General features: G+C 38.5%; 1 protein-coding gene across 1 annotated transcript in view; it reads right to left on the reverse strand.

Moving 5' to 3' along the window:
• The window catches only part of ITFG1 (integrin alpha FG-GAP repeat containing 1), a 242,533-nt gene that overhangs the window by 44,195 nt on the left and 175,955 nt on the right, over positions 1-22,383 (reverse strand). The window contains exon 13 of the mRNA XM_064274126.1: positions 13,534-13,577. Coding sequence (XP_064130196.1) covers positions 13,534-13,577 — 44 coding nt within the window. The remainder of the gene's footprint in view (positions 1-13,533; positions 13,578-22,383) is intronic.

Genomic DNA, 22,383 nt, shown 5'->3' on the forward strand with positions numbered 1-22,383 from the left:
CATCCATGTAGTAGCATGTATCAGGACTTCATTTGTCTTTATGGCTGAGTAACATTTCACCTTATATACATTTTTTGTTTACCCATCCATCTGTTGATGGACATTTAGGTTGTTTCCACCTTTGAGTATTCTGAATAGTGCTGCAATGAACACTGGTTTACAAGTATCGGATTGTGTTCTTACTTTGAATTCTTTTGGGCATGTACCTAGGAGTGGGCTTGCTGGGTCATTTGGTAATTCTATATTTGACTTTTTGAGGAAGCTCCAAACTCTTTTCCACAGCAGCTGTACCATTTTAAATTCCCACTAGCAATGGATGAGGGCTCCAATTTCTCCACATCTTCTCCAACATTTATTGTTTTCCATTTTTATGATCACAGAGATCCTAGTGAGAATGAAATGGTATGTCATTGTTTTGACTTGCGTTTCCACATGGCTAATGATGTTGAGAATCTTTCATGTGCTTGTTGGTCATTTGTATATCTTCTGACTATTCCTTTGCCCATTTTTGATTGGGTTGTCTTTTTGTTATTAAGTTGTAGGAGTTCTTTATATATTCTGGAAATTAAACACTTATCAGATATACGTTGTGGTGGTGTGCGGTTAAGTTCATTCCCACAGAAGAGACCCATAGGGTTTCCTAGCCTGTAATCCTTACCAGAGCACACCACCAGGTATCTTTCTCCCACGGAGCGGCTGGTGGGTTTGAAGTGCTGACCTTTCAGTTAGCAGCCAAGTGCTTAACCATTATACCACCAAGGCTCCTAATAAGATCTATTAAAAACTCATTGCAGCTGAGTCAATTCCATCTCATAATGACACTGTAGGACAGAGTAGAACTGCCCCACAGGATTTCCAAGGCTGTAAATCATTTTTTTTTTTTAATGTGCTTTAGGTGGAAGTTTAGAGGTCAAGTTAATTTCTCATAAGAAAATTTATACACATACTGTTATGTGACCCTAGCTGCAATCTCTATAACGTGACATCATATTTCCCCTTTCCACTCCGCGTTTCCCGTGCCCATTCAACCAGCTCCTGTCCCTTTCTGCCTTCTTATCCGCCTCCAGACAGGAGCTGCCCATTTAGTCTCATGTATCTACTTGAACTAGAAGCACACTCTTCTATTTATTTTATGTTTTGTAGTCCAGTCTACTTTTGTCTGAAGAGTTGGCTTCGGGAATGGTTTTAGTTCTGGGTTAACAGAGAGTCCAGGGGCCATGTCTTCTGGGGTTCCTCTAGTCTCAGACCATTAAGTCAGGTCTTTTTACGTGAATGTGAGTTCTGCACCCTACTTTTCTCCTGCTCCTTCAGGGACTGTTTGTTGTGTTCCCTGTTAGGGCAGTCATTGGTGGTAGCTGGGCAACATCTAGTTCTTCTGGTCTCAGGTTGATGGAGTCTCTGGCTTATGTGGCCCTTTTATCTCTTGGGCTAATATTTTCCTTGTGTCTTTGGTGTTTTTCATTCTCCTTTGCTCCAAGTAGGTTGGGACCAATTGATGCATCTTAGATGGTCCGTTGCAAGCTTTTAAGACCCCAGACACCACTCACCGAAGTGGGATGCAGAACATTTCTTGATAAACTTTGTTATGCCAACTGACCTACATGTCCCTAAAACCATGGTTCCCTGACTCCTACCACTGCTACTCTGTCCCTAGAGGTGCTTGGTTGTGTTCAGGAAACTTCTTAGCGTTTGGTTTAGTCTAGTTATGCTGACTTCCCCTGTATTGTGTGTTGTCCTTCCCTTGACCTAAGATAATTTTTTGTCTACTATCTGGTTAGTGAATACCCCTCTCCCTCCCTCCCCACCCTTGTAACATCAAAGAATGTTTTCTTCTGTGTTTAAACCTTTTCCTTGAGTTCTTACAATAGTGGTCTCATGCAATATTTGTCACTCAGCATGATGCCTTCCAGATTCATCCATGTTGTGAGATGTTTTGTGGATTTATCATTCTCCTTTATCCTTCCGTAGAATTTCATTGTGTGTATATACCGTAATTTTTTATCCATTCGTTTGTTGATGGGCACCTAGGCTGTTTCCATCCTTTTGCTATCGTGGACAGTGCTGTAATGAACATGGGTGTGCATATATCTGTTCAGGTGATAGCTCTTATTTCTCTAGGCTACATTCCAAGGAGTGGGACTGCTGGATCTTATGGTACTTCTATTTCTAGCATTTTGAGGAAGTGCCAAACTGATTTCCAAAGTGGTTGTACCATTTTACATTCCCACCAGCAGTGCCTAAGTGTTCTAGTCTCTCTACACTCTCCAACATTTACTTTAGCATTGTTGCGGTGAGATGGTATCTCATTGTAGTTTTGATTTGCATTTCTCTAATGGCTAATGATCCTGAGCATTTCCTCATGCATCTGTTAGCCACCTGAGGTCTTTGGTGAAGCGCTTGTTCATATTTCTTGCCCATTTTTTAACTGAGTTATTTGTCTTTTTGTTGTTGAGGTTTTGTACTATCTTACAGACTTGAGAGATTAGACCCTGGATGGATATACTGTAGACAAAAAACTTTTCCCAGAGAGCAGGTTTTCTTTTTACCCTTTTGGTGAAGTCTTCCGATGAGCTTCAGTGTTCAGTTTTCAGGAGCTCCCAGTTATCTAGTTTCTCTTCTGGTGTTTGCGCATTGTTAGTTATGTTTTGTTTTCTATCTATGCCATGTATTAGGGCTCCTAGCGTTGTCTCTATTTTTTTCTTCCAGATCTTTATCGTTTTAGATTTTATATTTAAGTCTTTGATCCATTTTGAGTTAGTTTTTGTACATGATGTGAGGTAAGGGTCTTGTTTTTTTTCTGATGCATATCCAGTTATGCCAGCACCATTTGTTTAAGAGACTGTCTTTTCCCCATTTAGCAGACTTTGGTCTTTTTCAAATATCAACTGCTCATAGGTTGATGAATTTATATCTGAATTTTGAATTCTGTTCCACTGGTCTATGTATCTGTTGTTGTACCAGTACCAGGCTATTCTGACTACCATGGTGGTATAATAGGTTTTAAAATCAGATATGCGAGGCCTCCCACTTTGTTGTTGTTCTTCTTCAGTAATGCTTTACTTATCTAGGGCCTCCTCCCCTTCCATATGAAGTTGGTGATTTGTTTCTCCATCTTGTTAAAAAATGTTGTTGGAATTTGGATCAAGACTGCATTTTATCTGTAGATGTCTTTGGGTCGAATTGACGTTTTCACAATGTTGAGTCTTCCTATCCATGAACAAGGTACGTTTTTCCACTTATATAGGTCTCTTTTGGTTTCTAGCAGTAGTGTCTTATAGTTTTCTTTGTATAGGTCTTTTATATCTCTGGTAAGATTTATTCCTGAGTATTTTATCTTCTTGGGGGCTATTGTAAATGGTATTGATTTGTTGATTTCCTCTTCAACACCCTCTTTGTTGGTGCAGAGGAATTCAACTGATTTTTCTATGTTTATCTTGTATCCTGATACTTTGCTGAAATCTTCTGTTAGTTCCAGTAGTTTTCTTGAGGATTCTTTGGGGTTTTCTGTGTATAAGATCATATCATCTGCAAATATGAATATGTTTACTTCTTCCTTACCAATTTGAATGCCCTTTATTTCTTTTTCTTGCTTTATTGCTCTCATTAGGACCTCCAGCACAGTGTTGAATAAGAGTGGTGATAAAGGGCATCCTTGTCTGGTTCCCATTCTCAAGGGGAATGCTTTCAGACTCTCTCCATTTAGGATGATGTTGGCTGTTGGCTTTGTATAAATCCCCTTTATTATGTTGAGGAATTTCACTTCTATTCCTATTTTGCTGAGATTTTTATCATGAATGGGTATTGGACTTCGTCAAATGCCTTTCCTGCATCAATTGATAAGACCATGTGGTTCTTACCTTTCGTTTTATTTATGTGATGGATTACATTGATTGTTTTTCTAATGCTGAACCATCCCTGCATACCTGGTATGAATCCCACTCGGTCATGGTGTATTATTTTTTTGATATGTTATTGAATTCTATTGGCTAAAATTCTGTTGTGGATTTCTACATCTATGTTTATGAGGGATACTGGTCTGTAATTTTAGTTTTTGTAGTGTCTTTACCTGGTTTTGGTATCAGGGTTATACTGGATTCATAGAATGAGTTTGGGAGTATTCCATCCTTTTGTATGCTCTGAAATACCTTTAGTAGTAGTAGTATTAACTCTTCTCTGAAGGTTTGGTAGAATTTTCCAGCAAGCCATCAGGGCCAGGGCTTTTTGTTTGTTGGGAGTTTTTAAATTACCTTTTCAATCTTTTCTTTTGTTATAGGTGGTAGTTCTACCTTGGTTTGTGTTAGTTTAGGTAGGTAGTGTGTTTCTAGAAATTCATCCATTTTCTTAATGTTTTCAAATATGTTGGAGTACCATTTTTCATAGTATTCGTGTTACGATTCTTTTAATTTCAGTTGGGTCTTTGTGATATTGCCCATCTCATCTCTTATCAGGGTTATTTGCTTCCTCTCATGTTTATTTTTGTCAGTTTGGCCAATGGTTTATTTGTTTATCTTTTCAAAGGACCAGCTTTTGCTCGTGTTGACTCTTGCAATTGTTTTTCTATTGTCTACTTTATTTAATTTTGCTCTAATTTTTATTATTTCCTTTCTTCAGGTGCCTGGGGGCTTCTTTTGCTGCTCTCTATTTGTTCGAGTTGTAGGTTTTTTTTTATTTTTTTATTTTTAACTTTGGCCCTTTCTTCTTTTTGTATGTGTGCATTTACTGATATAAATTGGCCTCTGAGTACTGCTTTAGCTGTGTCCCAAAGATTCTGATAGAAAGTGTTTTCTTTCTCACTGGATTCTATGAATTTCTTTATTCCATCCTTAATGTCTTCTATAACCCAGTTGTTTTTGAGCAGAGTATTGTTCAGTTTCCAAGTGTTTGACTTCTTTTCCCTGCTTTTTCTGTTATTGATTTCTACTTTTACGGCCTTATGGTCAGAGAAGATGCTTTGTATTATTTTGATGTTTTGGATTCTATTAAGGATTGCTTTATTACCTAATATGTGGTCTATTCTAAAGAATGTTCCATGTGCACTGGAAAAGAAAGTATACTTGGTTGCCGTTCAGTGGAGTGTTCTGTATATGTCTATGAGGTCAAGTTGGTTGATTGTGGCATTTAGATTTTGTCTGTCTTTATTGAGCTTCTTTCAAAGAAGCTTTCTGTCCTTCATCAAAGTAGTGTGTGGAAGCCTCCTCCTGTTATGGTGGAACTGTCTATTTCTCTTTTAAATGCTGTCAGAGTTTTATGTATTTTCGAGCCCTGTCACTGTGAGTAAATTTTTATTATGGTTATAACTTCCTGGTTTATTGACCCTTAAATCATTATGTAGTGTCCTTCCTTATGCTTTGTGGTGGATTTTGCTTTAAAGTCTATTTTGTAAGAGATTAATATTGCCACTCCTGCTCTTGTTTTGATCTTTTGAATTTTAGCTTGTTTTGTCACTAAGTCTAAGGTGTGTCTCTGATAGGCAGGAATGTAGACGGATCTTTTTTTTTTTAATCTATTCTGCCACTCTGTCTCTTTATTGGTGTATTTCGTCCATTTACATTCAGTGTAATTATTGATAGGTATGAGTTTAATACTGTCATTTTGATCCATTTTTGTGTTGTTGTTACTTTGTTCCACTTAATTTTCGTTATCAACTTGTTTTTCTTTATGAATTTTCTTTTCATCTTTTTCATTCTTGTTAATTTTGTATTTCTTGAGTCTGTATGCTTTTCTTTTTATTTTGATGCGTAGAATTGTTAATTTCCTTTTTGGTTACCGTAATATTTATTTTTCTAAGTTTAAACTACTCTTTTATTTCTTGATATTGCCTTTACTTGTTCTCCATATGAAGGTTCTATGATTACATTATTTAGTCCTCTTTTTTGTTTCAATGTTGTCATCTTCTGTATATTGATTTCTCTGTTTCCCTATTTTCAGTGTTTTAGCTTTGATTCATTTTTGTGACTTCCCTATCTGGGTTGATAACCTGGTTATTCCATCCTAGGGTCTAGTCTTGGGTTCTTATCTGATGTTATTGATTTTCTAGCTGTATGACTCCCTTTAGTATTTCCTGTAATTTTGGTTTCTTTCTTTCTTTTTTTTTTTTTACAAATTCCCTTGACTTCTGTTTGTCTGGAAATGCTATAATTTTGCCATCATATTTGAGAGACAGTTTTGCTGGATATATGATTCTTGGCTGGAAATTTTTTTCCATCAAGGCTTTATAGAGTTCATCCCATTGCCTTTTTGCCTGCATGGTTTCTGCTGAGTAGTCAGAGCTTTGTCTTATTGACTCTCCTTTGTAGATTTTTCATTTATCCCTAAACCCAGTGCCGTCGAGTTGATTCTGACTCATAGCGACCCTATAGGGACAGAGTACAACTGCCCCAAAGAGTTTCCAAGGAGCGCCTAGTGGATTTGAACTGCCGACCCTTTGTTTAGCAGCCATAGCACTCGACCACTACGCCACCAGGGTTTCCCATTTATCCCTAGCTACTCTTAAAATTCTCTTTGATTTTTACAAGTTTGATTATACTATGTTTTGGTGACTTCCTTTTGGAATCTACACTATGTGTGACTCATTAAGTATGTTAGGCAGTTATCTGTTCGTCTTTCACGATATCAGGGAAGTTTTCTGACAACAAACCGTCAATAATTCTCTCTGCATTTTCTGTTATCACCCCCTGTTCTGGTACTCCAATCACTTGTAGGTTATTCCTCTTGATAAAGTCTCACATAATTCTTAGGGTTTCTTCATTTTTAAAAATTCTTTTATCTGATTTTTCCTCAAATAAATTGGTATCAAGTGCTTTATCTTCAATCTCACTAATTCTGACTTTCATTGCCTCAATTCTGCTGCTATGACTTTCTATTGAGTTGTCTAATTCTGAAATTCTACTGTTAATCTTTCTGGATTTCTGTTTGCTGTCTATGGATTCTTGTAGTGTGTTAAATTTGTCATTATGTTCTTATATAACCTTCTTGAGTTCCTCTGTAGCTTTGTCTGTGTGTTCCTTGGCTTGGTCTACGTTTTGCCTGATCTCCTTCCCGATCTTCTCAAGAGCTCTGTATAGTAATCTTTTGAATTCTACCTCCAGTAATTCAAGACCTTCTCTTCCTTTGGGAGGTTTCTTGGTTGTTTGTTTTGGTCACTTGCTGAAGCCATCATGGTCCAACTCTGTGTGATTTGATATTGACTGTTGCCTCTGAGCCATCAATAAGTTATTTATTTATGTTTGCTTACTGTGTCCTAGCTTCTTGTTTTCTTTTGATATGCCCAAACAGGCTAGTCATGTGAGCTACTTTGATTATTGGTATCTTTGAAACGCTCATGTCCTGTCACCAGGTGGTTAGAGCTGTTACTAGGTATGTAAGCCCAGGAGTCCGTTTCCTTTTTTGTGTGGATTCAGCTCAGGTGTCCAGGTCTTTTGTCACTGACTGTGTGGTGCAGGCTCTCTCCTACAGTCCTAGATGGGCAGAGCTATGTAGGGGTGATTTGAGTTGGCCCAGGTATCTGGCTGTAGTTGGGGGCTATGTGCTGAGCAAGGTAAGGGGCTGACAGCTGCCCCTGAGTACCTGGGTGGAGGGCATGTCCCTGTTCCCTAGAGTGTGTAAGTGGTGGGTTTTGCAGCTGGACTTTAGGCACCCAGTGTTGTCATCTGTAAGGACTGGGAGGCACCACTTATTTTGGACCCCTGTTGCGGGTGGCTAGGTGAAGTGGGTAGAGCCACCAGTCCTCAGGCCCCTAATGTAGGTAGATGAGGACCCTGCTTAATGAACAACGCAGTGTCAAATGTCACAAATCTGCCACTCCCACTTAGCTGTTGCTATTGAAACTAGGCTTCAGATATATACCCTGTTTTACTGTGCTAATGAGGGCCTGTGCTGTTGAAATGGGTCCATACTGGTCTAGGGAAAGGTGAAAGGCATTTAAAGGTCATGGACCCCTTACACATGTGCTTAGGCAAAGGGCTGTGTCTGCCCTGAGTTCCTGGCTTAGGAAAGCTCTCAGATTATTTTTTCCTGTTTGTTAATTTATTCTCTCTACAAGGCTGTGAATATGGCTTGGGGTGTGCAACAGGTCCCACTTCCGGCCCAGGGGGTGCAGCAATCACTGAAGCCGGACAGGGATCAGAGCAGAGCGGGGAGGGGCAGGTAAATGGGAGAGAGGTCTTTCCTACAGGTGGGAAAGGTTTTTGTGAACCCATGCAGTAGGTCAGATGCTTGCACTTAACTTTCACAGATTCAGCACTGTTTTCCCGATTCTGAAGGCTTGTACAGACTCTCTGCTGCTTAGTTTCTCCCGGTGTGGAAAACGTGTCCCAAGTGCTACTGCTTACCTCAGGCAGCACGCACTGGCCAATCCAGCCTGCAGGTGCTGGCCAGGTCAGGTCTGGCAAATCCTCGCTGCTTATGAACTGTCTCTCCCTCCCCTTGCCACTCGGTCTGATTCCTCAACTTTGTCTTTGATGTTCAGGGCTCTTAGTTTGCCATATATAATCAATTCACTCGTTTTTTTGGGTCTGTATTGTAAGAGGGACCATAGGAAGCATCTGACTCCTCTGCCATATTGGCCTCACCTCCCAAGATTGTAAATCTTTACAGAAGCAGGCTGCCACATCATTCTCCTGTGAAGCATCTGGTGGGTTTCAACTGCCGACCTTCAGGTTAGCAGCCAAATGCTTATGCATATATAAACCAAAAAAACCAAAACTGTTGCTTTTGAGTTGATTCTGACTCATAGCGACCCTACAGGTCAGGATAAAACTGCCCCATAGAGTTTCCAAGGAGCACGTGGTGGATCTGAATTGGCATCCTTTTGGTTAGCACTATGCCACGAGGGTTTCCTATGTACATACAGTTTCCCCCAATTTTCTCCTAAATCTGTAATTCGTCTCTTCACTTTATTGAGAAATACCTTTTTTTTTAAAAAAGTATTTTTTTGGCTGAAAATTTCTGCAGCACAATATACATCAGTGCAACAATTTCTACCCATACAATTCAGTGCCACTGATTACATTCTTAAAAGTTGTGCAACCATTCTATCCTTTTCTAAATTATTCCACCACCATGAACAGAAACTCACTGTTCCCTAAGCTTGCCCTCCAACTTTTCAAGTTGCTGTTGTCATCTTGATCACATATAGATAATTCTTTAAAAGAGTGCAATGCTCAAAGCAGACATTCTTTTCTAATTAAGCTGAACTATTGTTTGATTTAAAGATGACTTCAGGGGATAGTTTTGGTTTAAGGCTTAAAGATTATCCCAAGGCAATAGTTTTGGGGAGTCATCCAGCCTTAGTGGCCCCAGAAAGACTGGATTCCATGAGAATTTGAAGTTCTATTCCTTATTCCGCCTTTTGATCAGGACTCTTTCAGTTCTTCTGGTCTCAGGGCAAAGGAGGTGGTTGTCTGTGGAAGCAATCAGACACGCATTCCAGTTCCTCTCAAGATTCCTGACACTCCTTCTTCCTTTGCTACTACAGATGAATGGAGACTAATTGTTGTACCTTGGATGGCCACTTGCAAGCTTTTAAGACCCTGATAAAGTCCTGTGATGCACAAAAGTTTTTAATTTTGATGAACTGCAATTCATCTATTTTGACTTTTGTTAATCGCTCTTTAACAAAAGAGTGATTAACTAAGAATCCACTGTCAAAAATGAGATTCTGAAGCATTACCCTTATGTTTTCTTCTAAGAGTTTTATGGCTTTAGTTCTTACATTTAGATCCTTGTTCCATTTAAAGTTAATTTTCATATAAGGTATGAGGTATGGGTCCAGTGCCATTCTTTTGCATGTGGAAATCCAATTGTCCCAGCACCATTTACTGAAGAGACTATTCTTTCACCGTTGAGTGGACTTGGCACTCAATATATCAATTAACCATAGATATATGAGTTTATCTCTGAACTCTTCATTCTACTCCATTGGTCTATATGTGTATCATTATACTAGTAGCAGATTTGATCACTCTAGCTATATAGTATGTTTTAAGATTGGGAAGTGTGAGTCTTCCTACTTTATTCTCTTTTTTCAAGATTGCTTTGGCTGTTTGGGGCTTTTGGCAGTTCCATGTAAATTTGAGGACTGGCTTTTCCAGTTCTGCAAAGAAGTCTATTGGAATTTTGGTAGGGACTGTGCTCAATCTATAGACTGATTTGGGTAGTACTGACTAGTGCTACCAAATACTACCCAAAGCAACATTTATTGGAAGATAGTATTAAGCCTTCCACTCCATGAACACAGAATGTCCTTCCATTTATTTAGGTCTTGCTTAATTTCTTTCAATATCATTTCATAGTTTTCAGGGTACGAGTCTTTCACCTACCTGGTTAATTTTATTCCTAGGTATTTTATTCTTTTAGATGCCATTGTAAATGAAATTATTTCCTTAATTTCCTTTTCATAATGCTCATTGCTCATGTATAAAAACTCAACTGATTTTTGTGTGTTGAGCTTATACCCTGCCACTTTGCTGAATTCATTTATTGGCTCTAGTAGCTTTCTTGTGGATTTTTGAGATTTTCTATGTATAGGATGCCATCTGTGAAAACGGATAGCTTTACTTCTTCCTTCCCAATCTGGATACCTTTTATTTATTTATTTTTCTTGCCTAATTATTATATTCTTTTTAAATGACTGCCCTGTATGTGCCTGTTAACTGATATAAAATCAGGGTTGGAATACCTCCTTACTTTTTTTAGAGGCTTTTCAGTAGCCTGGCCAGATCTTGGTGGTTTTTATGTCTGTGTCAATTACCGAATTACCTAAGGACTTCTTTCAAGGTCTTGGTACTACTACAGTGGAAACCATATTCTTCATCATGGGTTTCAGATGGTAAAACAGAACTTGAAGGACATATAAGACACAGTATGTTAGGTGTCATCAACACTAGGCTTAATTATGCAATATAAACTTATGATTCTAAAATATTAGGAAAATAGCTTTTTGTGTAGATTATATTTTTCTCAAGGGTAATTTTCTGTTCTTCATTTTAATTTTTTAAAATAAACACTCGTTGCAATTTTTCCTTATCTACATTAGTGTTGCCTGCTTGCCCAATTCAGTTCAATAATGAATTTTCACATCGTTTTTTATCCATTTCTTCAGACATTAAATTTAATAAACCATTTCCTTTAATTTTAGTTATTTTCTTATTAAAACCATGAGATATTTTCCCTTTGAGCGAAGTAAGTAAAGGACTGTAAAATACATATCAAATGCTGAAAATATGTCGTTTTTCTATCTGTGGTATGAGAAGCGTGCAGGATATTATCACTATCAGGTGTGAAAAGGAAAAGCCACATACACAGAATTAAGAATAGAATGAGACTGTAAGAAGGTGTCAGATAAATACATCAGTTTTCACCAGTAAATATCTGTTAAAGCAAAGCCTGGCATCCTTTAAAGCATAGGGAGGGAAAACAGTGCCAAGTCATTCACTCAGCCAAAATAAAGGTAAAGAAAATATTACTTGGCTTATACTTGGGTCAGAAAATTCCTAAGTGGAACAGGGAAAAGCCTGAGATTTTTTTTCTGGTTGAAAAGATTTAAAAAAAAAAAAAAAAAAAAAGCTAAAGGCACCTTATTTTACTACATGTATTAAAAACCTGTAGGTAGTTAAAAGTTGAAACATTTTTTTTCTCATCACAAGGTATCTGTGGGAACATAAATAAGGAATTTTCCTTTATAGCAGGGCTTTGGCAAATGTGTTTCTCTTATAAGTAGCTTGTAATTTATTTTTTGAGAGCCCAAACTTAACAAGTACGTGATTGTGCGGTGAAAGTATCGAGTAAGACCTGTTTAAAAAACCCAAGTTTTAGGGACAGCTCGTTTATTCCTACATCATATATTTACTATGTGACTCGTATAGGACTTAACACAGATCACTCACCAACTACAGAACAGACTCAGTCAGTACTAGGATTAAGCATCGCGTGCTAAGGAATAACAGAAGGTGTACCCATCCCTGTGTCAAAGAGGAGCCAGGAAATGCTTCTCAGAGGATGCTGTCTGAGAATCGAATGGAAGGGACGCTAAGCTGAAGAATTCTTTCATCTCTCCATGTACCAATAGTTTGCCTGCATCAGGTGGGAACATATAGCCAGCAGAGCTATTCAACTCATCACTTAGCTCAAGTGGTAGGTAAAGAATATCATGCGGTAGGGACATTCTCCCCCTTAGTCTCACACTGGGTTGTACCTAATATAATAACACTTTCTACTATGATTGGGTGGCTGTGATGTCAAAGCACTATGAAGAAGTCCCTATTTCTACAAATGGGCGCATATTTGATATATGGAATACTTGGGGAGTCACTGTACACTTGTTTCTTTTCAGTTGTCAGAAAACAGTGATCTATGATATCAGTGGGGAAGGAAAATGATGTATGTGAAGGAGAGTCCAACAGGATGTGAGTTTCAAAGAAAGCCATAAATGGATGAATGGGAGGCAGATGTAACACCTCCAGAAGAGCTCGAGGAAGCTGTCATGTTAGATTTATCCATGTGAAAGCAGCTCAGCATGCTGGCCTATGCGTCTTTCTAAATGACTCTGTTCTCCATATAAGAGTGATGGCTTATGTTTTAAGGTAAGAAGAAAGGGGGCATTTTTGGTCTTAGAAGTACAGGCTGCCTTAACCAGACAGCCTAGCCTATCAAATTTTCTGCTACAATGTGAGGGTAAAATGAGTGAGTTCAATTTCAACGTTTTAGAATCTTTGCTTGACCATGGACTGAAAGAGGCACAGAGTGGGTCAATGAGAAACAGGAAGAGGAATGAGGGATGGGAATATTTAAAACACTGGGCAGAAAATATCTCAGTAACCAAGTTACTCTTCACCTCTGACAAATCATCTCTTTATTTTCATACTGATGTAAACTCACACGGGTTTGACAGGCAGTCACATGCATGTTGTAGTGGGTGTGGTGACACTTCACCCAGTCCCTCCTTCAGGACTGAGGCATTCTTTCCCGAGCTGCCCCAAGTGTTGGCTTTGAGAGATTAGAGCTCGGTTCCTCCCGGAAATTGCTCTCAGCCAAAGGTTGCTGCCTTGCCCAGCCATAGCCTCTTCCTGGGGATCGTGGCATGCAGTGTCTGACTGGAGTGGAAGTACAAAGGCCAGGCTCCTTTGCGTAAATTTGGATCATTTTTGAAGGGCCATGTGTACAAAGATGACCTGGTTCTTGCCCACAGGGGTTTAGAGCCTATGGTGCCAGGCACTCATCTACACAGTCAAGTGCAGTCCATTATTATAGATGTCAAAATAGTAGCAGGGTGAACAGAAGTAATGGAAAGAGTGGTCATTCTCCCAAGGGTATGAGAAAAGGTTTCACAAAGAAGGTGATCCTTGAGGAGAGAAACTTTTTAGAAAGGTACTTAATTTCTAGCAAAGATTTCTTGAGCCCTAAAAGATACTTTAATCATTTCCAAAGAGTAATGACAATTTGATCATGACCTGTAACAACTGCTTTGTGTATAACTACTTATTGTGCAGAGAATATTGACAGAAGTATTTACAACTGAGAGTTAAGTTTACTTACCGTTATCTTACGGGGGCAGTCATTAGAACAGAGACCACTGAGAACTGTGGAAAAATAAAGAACAGGCTACTATCACTGTTATGTTGTCAGCCTCTATCTGCAGTGAGCCCACATTCCCCCCTAAAATCCATTAATATGCTCCACTGGTTCATGATCACAGGCAGAAACCCATACAATTTCTTAGGTCTAAGCAAATTAAATTTCTTTTGTCCACTTTATACCAATATTTCAAGTCTTTATTAAGCTATCAAGATGCTGCAGTTTTATGAAATATATAGGCAAGATAATTATGGTTATATCATATCGTACCTACCATTGGTTTTTCAACTGGTTAGCTAAATTTCAAGGATGACTTAGAATCTGACAGAGAGATATCAAATGCAAATCAATTAAAATGTATTCTAAGAATAATAAATAGAACAGTTGTTGCTGTTATGTTGTTAGGTTCAGTCAAGTTGGTTCCGACTCATGGCGATTCTACGTACAACAGAACAAAACACTGCCCAGTCCTGCTCCATCCTCACAATTGTTGCTATGTTTGGGCCCATTGTTGCAACCACTGTGTCAATCCATCTCATCCAGGGTCGTCTTCTTTTTGCTGACCCTCTATACTTTACCAACCATGATGTCCTTCTCCAGGTACTGGTCCCTTCTGATAACATGTCCAAAGTACGTGAAACAAAGTCTTGCTATCCTTGCTTCTAAAGAGCATTCTGGCTATACTTCTTCCAAGATAGATTTGTTCCTTCTTCTGGCAGTCCATAGTATATTCAATATTTTTCACCAACACGGTAATTTCAAATGGATCAATTCTTTGGTCTTCCTTATTCCTTGTCCAGCTTTCACATGTATATAAGGCAATTGAAAACACCATGGCTTGGGTCAGGTGCACCTCAGTCCTTAAAGTGACAGAATTCTTCAAAAATGCAGGGTTTCATTTTTTTCTTCAGTTCTTTCAGCTTGAGAAATGCCGAGTGTGTTCTTCCCTTTTGGTTTTCTAACTCCAGGTCTTTCTTTGCATATGTCATTATAATACTTTACTTTGTCTTCTCGAGCCACCCCTTGAAATCTTCTGTTCAGCTCTTTTACTTCATCATTTCTTCCATTCTCTTTAGCTACTCTACGTTCAAGAGTAAGTTTCAGAGTCTCTTCTGACATCCATTTGGTCTTTCTTTCTTTCCTGTCTTTTTAATGATTATTTTGCTTTCTTCGGGTATGATGTCCTTGATGTTATTCCACAACTTGTCTGTCAAATCTATTTTTGGGATGGTCTCCAAATTCAGCTGGGATACACCAAGATCGTATTTTGGTTCTTATGGACTTGTTTTATTTTTTTCAGCTTCAGCTTAAACTTGCCTATGAGTAGTTGATGGTCTGTTCTGCAGTCAGCCCCTCGCTTTGTTCTGACTGATGATGTTGAGCTTTTCCACTATCTCTTTCCAAAGATGTAGTCAATTTGATTTCTGTGTTTTCCATCCAGTAAGGTCCATGTGTATAGTCACTGTTTATGTTGTTGAAAAAAGGTATTTGCAAAGAATAAGTTGTTGGTCTTATAAAATTCTATCATGTGATATCCAGCATCGTTTCTATCACCAAGGCCATATTTTCAAATTACTGATCCTTCTTCTTTGTACTATAAATAACCTATTTTATACCCAATGGATAGGTAAAAAAAGTAAAAGGAATAAAACTATATGTAGGAAAAACAATAAAATCAAAGTAAAATGTAAAAACTAAGAAAAATATTTGCAACACAGATCACAGACTAAGGGTTAATTTCCCTAACACAGATCACAGACTAAGGGTTAATTTCTTCAACACAGATCACCGTACAGTTACAAATCAAGAAAATGGAAAAGGACAAGGACTGTTCATGGAAATGGAAATGCAAAAGGACCTTAAACATGAAAAGATGCTCAGCTTCACTCACTACAAGAAAACGCAAAGTAAAAATGAGACAATTTTTCACCTATCTAACTGGCAAAATTTCAATAAGTTTAATAACCCATTGGGCTGGTGAAGGTAATCGGAAATATATATTCTCATATACTGTGGGTAGAAGAAGAACCCTGGTGGCACAGTGGTTAAGAGTTCAGCTGCTAACCAAAAGGTCAGCAGTTTGAATTCACCAGCCACTCCCTGGAAATCCTATGGGGCAGAGTTCTACTCTGAACTCTGTCCTATAGGGTCTCTATAAGTCAGAATCGACTTGATGGCAGGGGGTTGGTTTCGTAGACGGAAGCGTAAACTGATACAAATTCTATGAAGGAACAGCTGTTAAAATAAAAAATACTTATACTATAATGTTCAAAACCGGGCAGGATGAATCTATGGTGCTGGAAATGAAAACAGTGGTTACCTTTGGGGGAAAGATTAGTAGCTAATAATGGGGCATGAGGCTGCTTCGGGGAGCTGGTTATACTTCTTGACCTGGATATGATTGTGTGTGTGCATTCACTTTGTGAAAACTTACAGACCTGTGCACTTTTGTACACTTTCTGTACATAAGTTTAAGTGCTACAGCTGCTAACCAAAAGGTCGGCAGTTCGAATCTGCCAGGTACTCCCTGGAAAGTCTATGGGGCAGTTCAATTCTGTTCTATAGGGTCGCTATGAGTCAGAATCGACTCTGGGGCAGTGGGTTTGTTTTTTTTGGTTTATGTATACACATATATACTTTAACTCTTTGTATGTATTATTTATTAAGAAAACAAATTTATTAATTGAAATAATAAGTATAATGAGTACATGGTCAGCTGGGCACTGCCATATGCTGGTGGGAATGTGAATGCCGAAAACTTTAGGGAAGGTAATTTGGTATTATCAATGAACGTTAAAAACCCAGTCCCTTCAACTCAACAATTTCATGTTTAATAAACTAGAAGAGTAATGGCAAAATATTAGAAACCACCTAAATATCCACTAGTAGAGATAAGGCTAAATAAATTATGGAAAATATCAAATATTATGGAATGATATGGAGACATTAAAAGAATGATGAAGACCTGTAAGTGCTGTTTGAAAGGGTGTTAATACTCTCTTGGTAAGGTAAAAACAAGATGCAGACCAATGTGTTAGTACGATTCTAAGGAAACAGGTACATGTGTTGGATGACACTCACAGATACGATGCGAGCAACAGAAGCCAGGCACAATGAAGACGTACTGTGTTATTCCATTAACATGATGTTAAGAAACAGGGAAAACTAATCCATGGTGACAGAGGCCAGAATAGTGGTTACACCTTTGTGGGGGTACTGACGAGTTAGGGGGACATGAGGGAAACTTCTAGCGTATTGGATGTATTTTATCTTGATCTGGATCTGATTATAAGGGGGTATACATATGTAAAAATTCACCAAGATGCATCCTTTAATTTTCTCTGCCTACCCATTGCTGCAGGCTTCCTTCTACTGTCTTATCAACTCATACCTCGATGAATATAATTCCAGTCGGTTACTCTGGGATTGGCTTCTTTAATTACGAGCATATATTTTTTTGCCTCTGAACATTTCTAAAAAATTCATCTTCGTAATGTACCCATTTTATCATAATCTCTCTCTGATGAAGAATTTAAACAGTTATTGCAGTTACTATGTAACTGACAAAATCTTTTCTTTGCCACGGATGCCCATTTGTCAATATTCTCTCTTGTTAATATTCCACAGCAGGAAGGCAAGCCAGCCTCTACTTACCTCCTGTTCCTTCTCTCTCACTGGGATCATGGCCTCCTGCCTGCAATGTCAAACCACTACCCATTTTGCTCTTTCTAAATGTTCACCATCTTTCAGGGTCTAAGTCCTCACCTATTATCTTCACAAAGCCTTCACTGACATTAAAAATGTTATAATACATGTAATTCCATTCAATATTGGAGTATAAAGTACTTTTCACCATTCTTTAGCTTTTTTACATACACAAGTAGAAACAATCCTGTTGACAGTAATAAATCCTTGCTAAAAAAATGGACAGATCCTCACCGAAAAAAACCAAAAGACTAGTAGTACTTAAAAGCCAAGACAGTAATGTGCAATATGGGAGAACACAGAGGAGCGCAGCGACGGGAAGTGCTAACAAACAGACCTGCTTCCAGAACGGCACCTGCACACGTACGTACGTGTGTGTGTGTGTGTGTACCGCGTTATTAAACAGACTTACCGAGATCTATTCACGTACCAGAGCATTCACTCATTTAAAATGTACGGTTAGTTCCATGGTTTTTAGCATATTTGCATGCAGAGTTGTGAAACCATTTCCGCAGTCCATTTTGGACTACTTCATCACCTCGGAAAGAAGCTCTGTGGCCTTCAGCTAGCACCCCTCAGTCATCTCATCTCCCCAGCCCTCAGCAGCCACTCATCTACCTGGCAGAGGGCCTGACACATGAAAAACAATAACCATTAGCTTATGTGCTTTTTTTTTAATTCTGAATTTTATTAATCAGGATTCCAGGATTTTAAAAAAGTATCTGTTTTTATTGCTGCAATCTCTCTTGGTGTGCTTGACACCTTAGAAACGTGCAGAAGTGAGGAGAAAATGCTCAGTGCTCACGGCATTTGTATCTAACAACTGGCAAAGAGCACTGCTTTTTAAAAATACCCTTCCAGACTTCATGAATGTTTTACAATAGGTTGCCTTAACTTTTGTAATCAGAAAACAAAACAAATACCAAACCCAAACCTTACCAGTAAAAAAAGAAATCATGCTTTAATGTTCTCTTGCATATCAAAAAAAGTAAAAAGGCAGACTGTGATGGGGTTTCTATAAATGTCACCCTGAAGTTACCATTTTAAGACTCCACAATGTCAAGCTTATGAACAAGTAAAAGGTACCAACAGTCTATTACGTAAGTGCAAGAATGTAATTTCCCCAGTGATATCAGAATAAAAATTTCATCATTTATACTTTAGTCAGCAAAAAAAAACTTCACACTACTACATGTTCTAAGGCTGAATTTACGGTTACTAAAAGCCTACTTTCTAAAAGTGGGACAATTATAATTTTGAGATAAAAGTAAATGGTTACGAGTGAAGTAAAACATTTTCTCCTTAAGCAGCTACAATTGGGAAGGTGGCCAAAATACACAGAGGGCCCAGATGGGTAAGTGAATTTCAACAGGGCAGATATCTGTGTAGGATCTCCACCGTCTGCCATTTGTGTGGTTCACCACTGTAAGCCTCCTGAAGGTAAGGGCTGTTTTGGTTTTTCTGTTAGTCTCTCTTGCTCATTTCAGGTGCCAATAAATGTTTTCTAATTAACTAGCTGATCCTGGCTAAACCAGAGCCTAATTTCTAGAGGTTTAAAGATTCTTAAACCCTCTTATATTTAAATTATATATTATTAGTATTTATAATCAAATTACTAAATTTTATACCGATTTATTATAATACTTTATAATGCGAGCTCCTTGGAAACTCTATAGGGCACTGCTACTCTGTCTTATAGGGTCACTATGAGTCGGAATCGACTCTACGGCACTGGCTTAATGCCCTTTTGATTAAACTGTTTTTAAAAGCAATTTCTAATACCTCTAGACTTTTACAGCCAAAGTCTTTTAGAAAAGATTAATGAAATACATAACATTGAAATTATTTATAGAAGATAGTCTATTCACAGAATTAAATGAAAATTAATAATTAAAATACTAAAAGAGCTATGTGAAGTACTCCTTATTAGTAGATAAAATTAGTTTAAAAACAGCTAATGGGATATGAAATTTGTTTCCTGCAAAATGATCATTCTTAGGATTTTATTTCCTGTCAAACCACATTATACGTTATATAAGCCCATGTATTCTTACAGGTATTTAAAGTGTAAATACTGGGTGTCTCTAGCTTTGTGGTTCAGTTTACATTACTTTACACAAATGTTTAAAACAAAACAAAAATAAAGCAATAATCATCCATAAATACTGTAACACCAAGCTGGTGGGTGGGGGTGGGGGTGGGGAGGAGTTTAACGAAGCCAAAGCTGTGAAGGTCAGCACTGCGTAATGGCTTTAGTAGTGTTTAAAAAATCCTTGGCTGAATTATGGGTGACTGTTGAAATTCATGCTCTGAAAATGTCTTTAAATTTTTGTTTCTTTAAAACACACAAATACAAAACTAGCATCATACTCTTCTACCAGTAGCTCAAGCTTTGCCTCCATGTGTGAGAGAAAGAGGCCCCTGCCAGCTATTCATGCCATTTAGACAAATTCTTTTAGACCCTATATGGGAAGATTTTTTCTCTTCTATTGATCACTGTTATGGATTGAACTGCGTCCCCCAAAAATGTGTGTCGACGTGGCCAGGCCATGATTCCCAGTATTGGGTGATGGTCCACCATTTTGTCATTTGATGTGATTTTCCTATGAGTTGTAAATCCTGCCTCTATGATGTTAATGAGGCAGGATTAGAGGCAGTTGTGTTACCAAGGCAGGACTCAATCTACAAGATTGGATTGTGTTTAGAGACCATCTCCTTTGAGATATAAAACAGAAAAGTTAGCAGAGACTGGGGGACCTCATAGCACCAAGAAAGCAGCTCCAGGAGCAGAGCGTGTCCTTTGGATCCAAGGTTCCTGCACAGAGAAGCTCCTAGATCAGGGGAAGATGGATGACAAGGTCCTTCCCCCAGAACCGACGGACAAAGAAAGCCTTCTCCTGGAGCTAGCACCCTAAATTTAGACTTCTAGCCTCTTAAACTGTGAGAGAATAAATTTCTCTTTGTTAAAGCCATCCATTAGTGGTATTTCTATTACAGCAGCACTAGATAACTGAGACAATCACCTATTTTTCATTCATTATTTTTTCTTAATTATATAAATCACATGCTCTTGGTAAAAAACTTAAACACGTAAAAAGTGATGTCTTAAGTAACTTTTGATCCTGTTCTGTATACATACAAACATATTAAATATATTAGACGTGGCAGGTATATGTTTTATACATACACAATTTTTATATATGTATACGCGTATTTTTATATATATGTAAAAATACATACATTTTAATAAACTTATATATTTATTTTAAAACTTGTGATGAACTCAGGAGAGGCTTGATCTTTAAAAATATACTTGGCTCTAGGTAAATGTTTCAAAGAATCTTATAGTAAACACTGTCAAATGCAACATATTTGTCTCCCTTAATTCCCTAAATCTCACTGTAATGATGAAAAACAAACCAAAAATGTGTAGTCATCAGTGGCAGACATGTTGAGAAAATTTGGAAGGATATTAAGTAGGTGAAGAAGGCTGAGGAAAAAGTCAATTAGTGCTGACCAGGTAAGAGAGTCAACGGGTCAGGGTGGGTGGATTTCTGGCAGACCACTGGACAATCTAACCTAGTCTCTGGGCAGCAGCGGCTGAGAACAAGGGCAAGCGACAGTGGGGCTGGGAAAAAAGGGGAACGGAAGGATTCTGGGACCTGGGCCAAAGGCTTATCAAGGGGATAGATACCATCTGTCATTTGGTGGGTGTTGTGGATTGATTTCTGTTGCCCAAAAATATGTGTTGTAAATCCTAACCCCCAAACCTGTGGTTCCAGTCCCATCTGAAAATGGATTTCTTTGTTATGCTAATGAGGCAATATTATTGTTGGGTGTGTCTTAAATCAATCTCTTTTGAGATATAAAAGAGCACATCAAGCAAGCAAAGAACAGTCAGGCATAGATGGGGGAAGACAGATGCCAAGTGAAGATTGCCAAGGAATAGAAGCTGAAAATAGACAAGGACTTTCTTCCAGAGCCAACAGAGACAGGAAGCCTTCCCTTAGAGCTGGTACCCTGAATCTGGACTTCTAGTCTCCTAAACTGTGAGAAAATAAATTTGTTTGTGAAAGCCACCCACTTGTGGTAATTGTTACAGCAACACTAGATGACTAAGACAGTGAGCCTCGCTAACTAAGTGGAAGATTTGCTTGTTCTTCTAGGCAGTGCCCTGAATCACTTCAGAGTGTAGCTAAAGAAACAAACATCCAAATCCACAGGGTTAAATAATATAAAAAGACCCAGCAAAGCATGATTATCCAACAAGCTCTGCCTCCCTGTAACTCCCTTTTTCTCCTTCCCACTGGAAACCCCAAGTCTGTTAAAACTCAGAGCCTGACAATCTCCTGGGTGAGGCCAGAGGAGTAAGTCAGGGGCTCTGGGAGTGCCCCTAGCTAGTGCCTCTCACATGGCGGTGGCTGCAGTGTTCCCCTTCAAGGCATTACTTTTGCTGTGTTGTCTGAGGATCTCCATAGCCGCCATCTCGCTCAAACATAGCTCCCACCTTCTGGTTGCTCCCAGGCTGTGAGGCCCCAAGGAGCTCCAGCATGGGGAGGGGGAGAAAGGAAGTGGTGGCCACTGTTTCTGGGTGAGACTGCAGAGTGAACACAGGGGCTTTTGCCACCCCCATTACCTACCAACACTGATGTTTCTCAGAACCAGAAGCAGAAAAATTCTCAGGGACGTGAAGAAAAACAGCTGCTTCAAAGAGGAAGGACCAAGGTGAGCAATAATATAAACGGTCTTGCTTAAACTGGAGAGAGTGCAGGTAAAAAGAGAATTTGAGAGACTGCTATACTATTTGTAACAAATGGATCAATGCTTACAAAATTCTATATTAGCAAAATTGGCATTAATATGTAAGGTCAAGAGAAAGCTCTTTTACTGCATACAAGTACTCAGAAAATACACTAACCTGTAAACAGCTTTCCTGAAAATGAGGAAGGACTCCAAAAGGGATGGGGATTAGAATGAAGAAAGGGAGAGATGTGGAATTTAAGAAAAATGGTGGCCGTAAAACTAAGTTTAAATAATCACTGATAATATGGTTGGGAATTGTTAAGAAGGGGTTTTAAAACAGAAAGTGTAAAAGGTAAAACAAAT

Source organism: Loxodonta africana, chromosome 21, assembly GCF_030014295.1.
Source record: "Loxodonta africana isolate mLoxAfr1 chromosome 21, mLoxAfr1.hap2, whole genome shotgun sequence".
Lineage (NCBI taxonomy): Eukaryota > Metazoa > Chordata > Mammalia > Proboscidea > Elephantidae > Loxodonta > Loxodonta africana.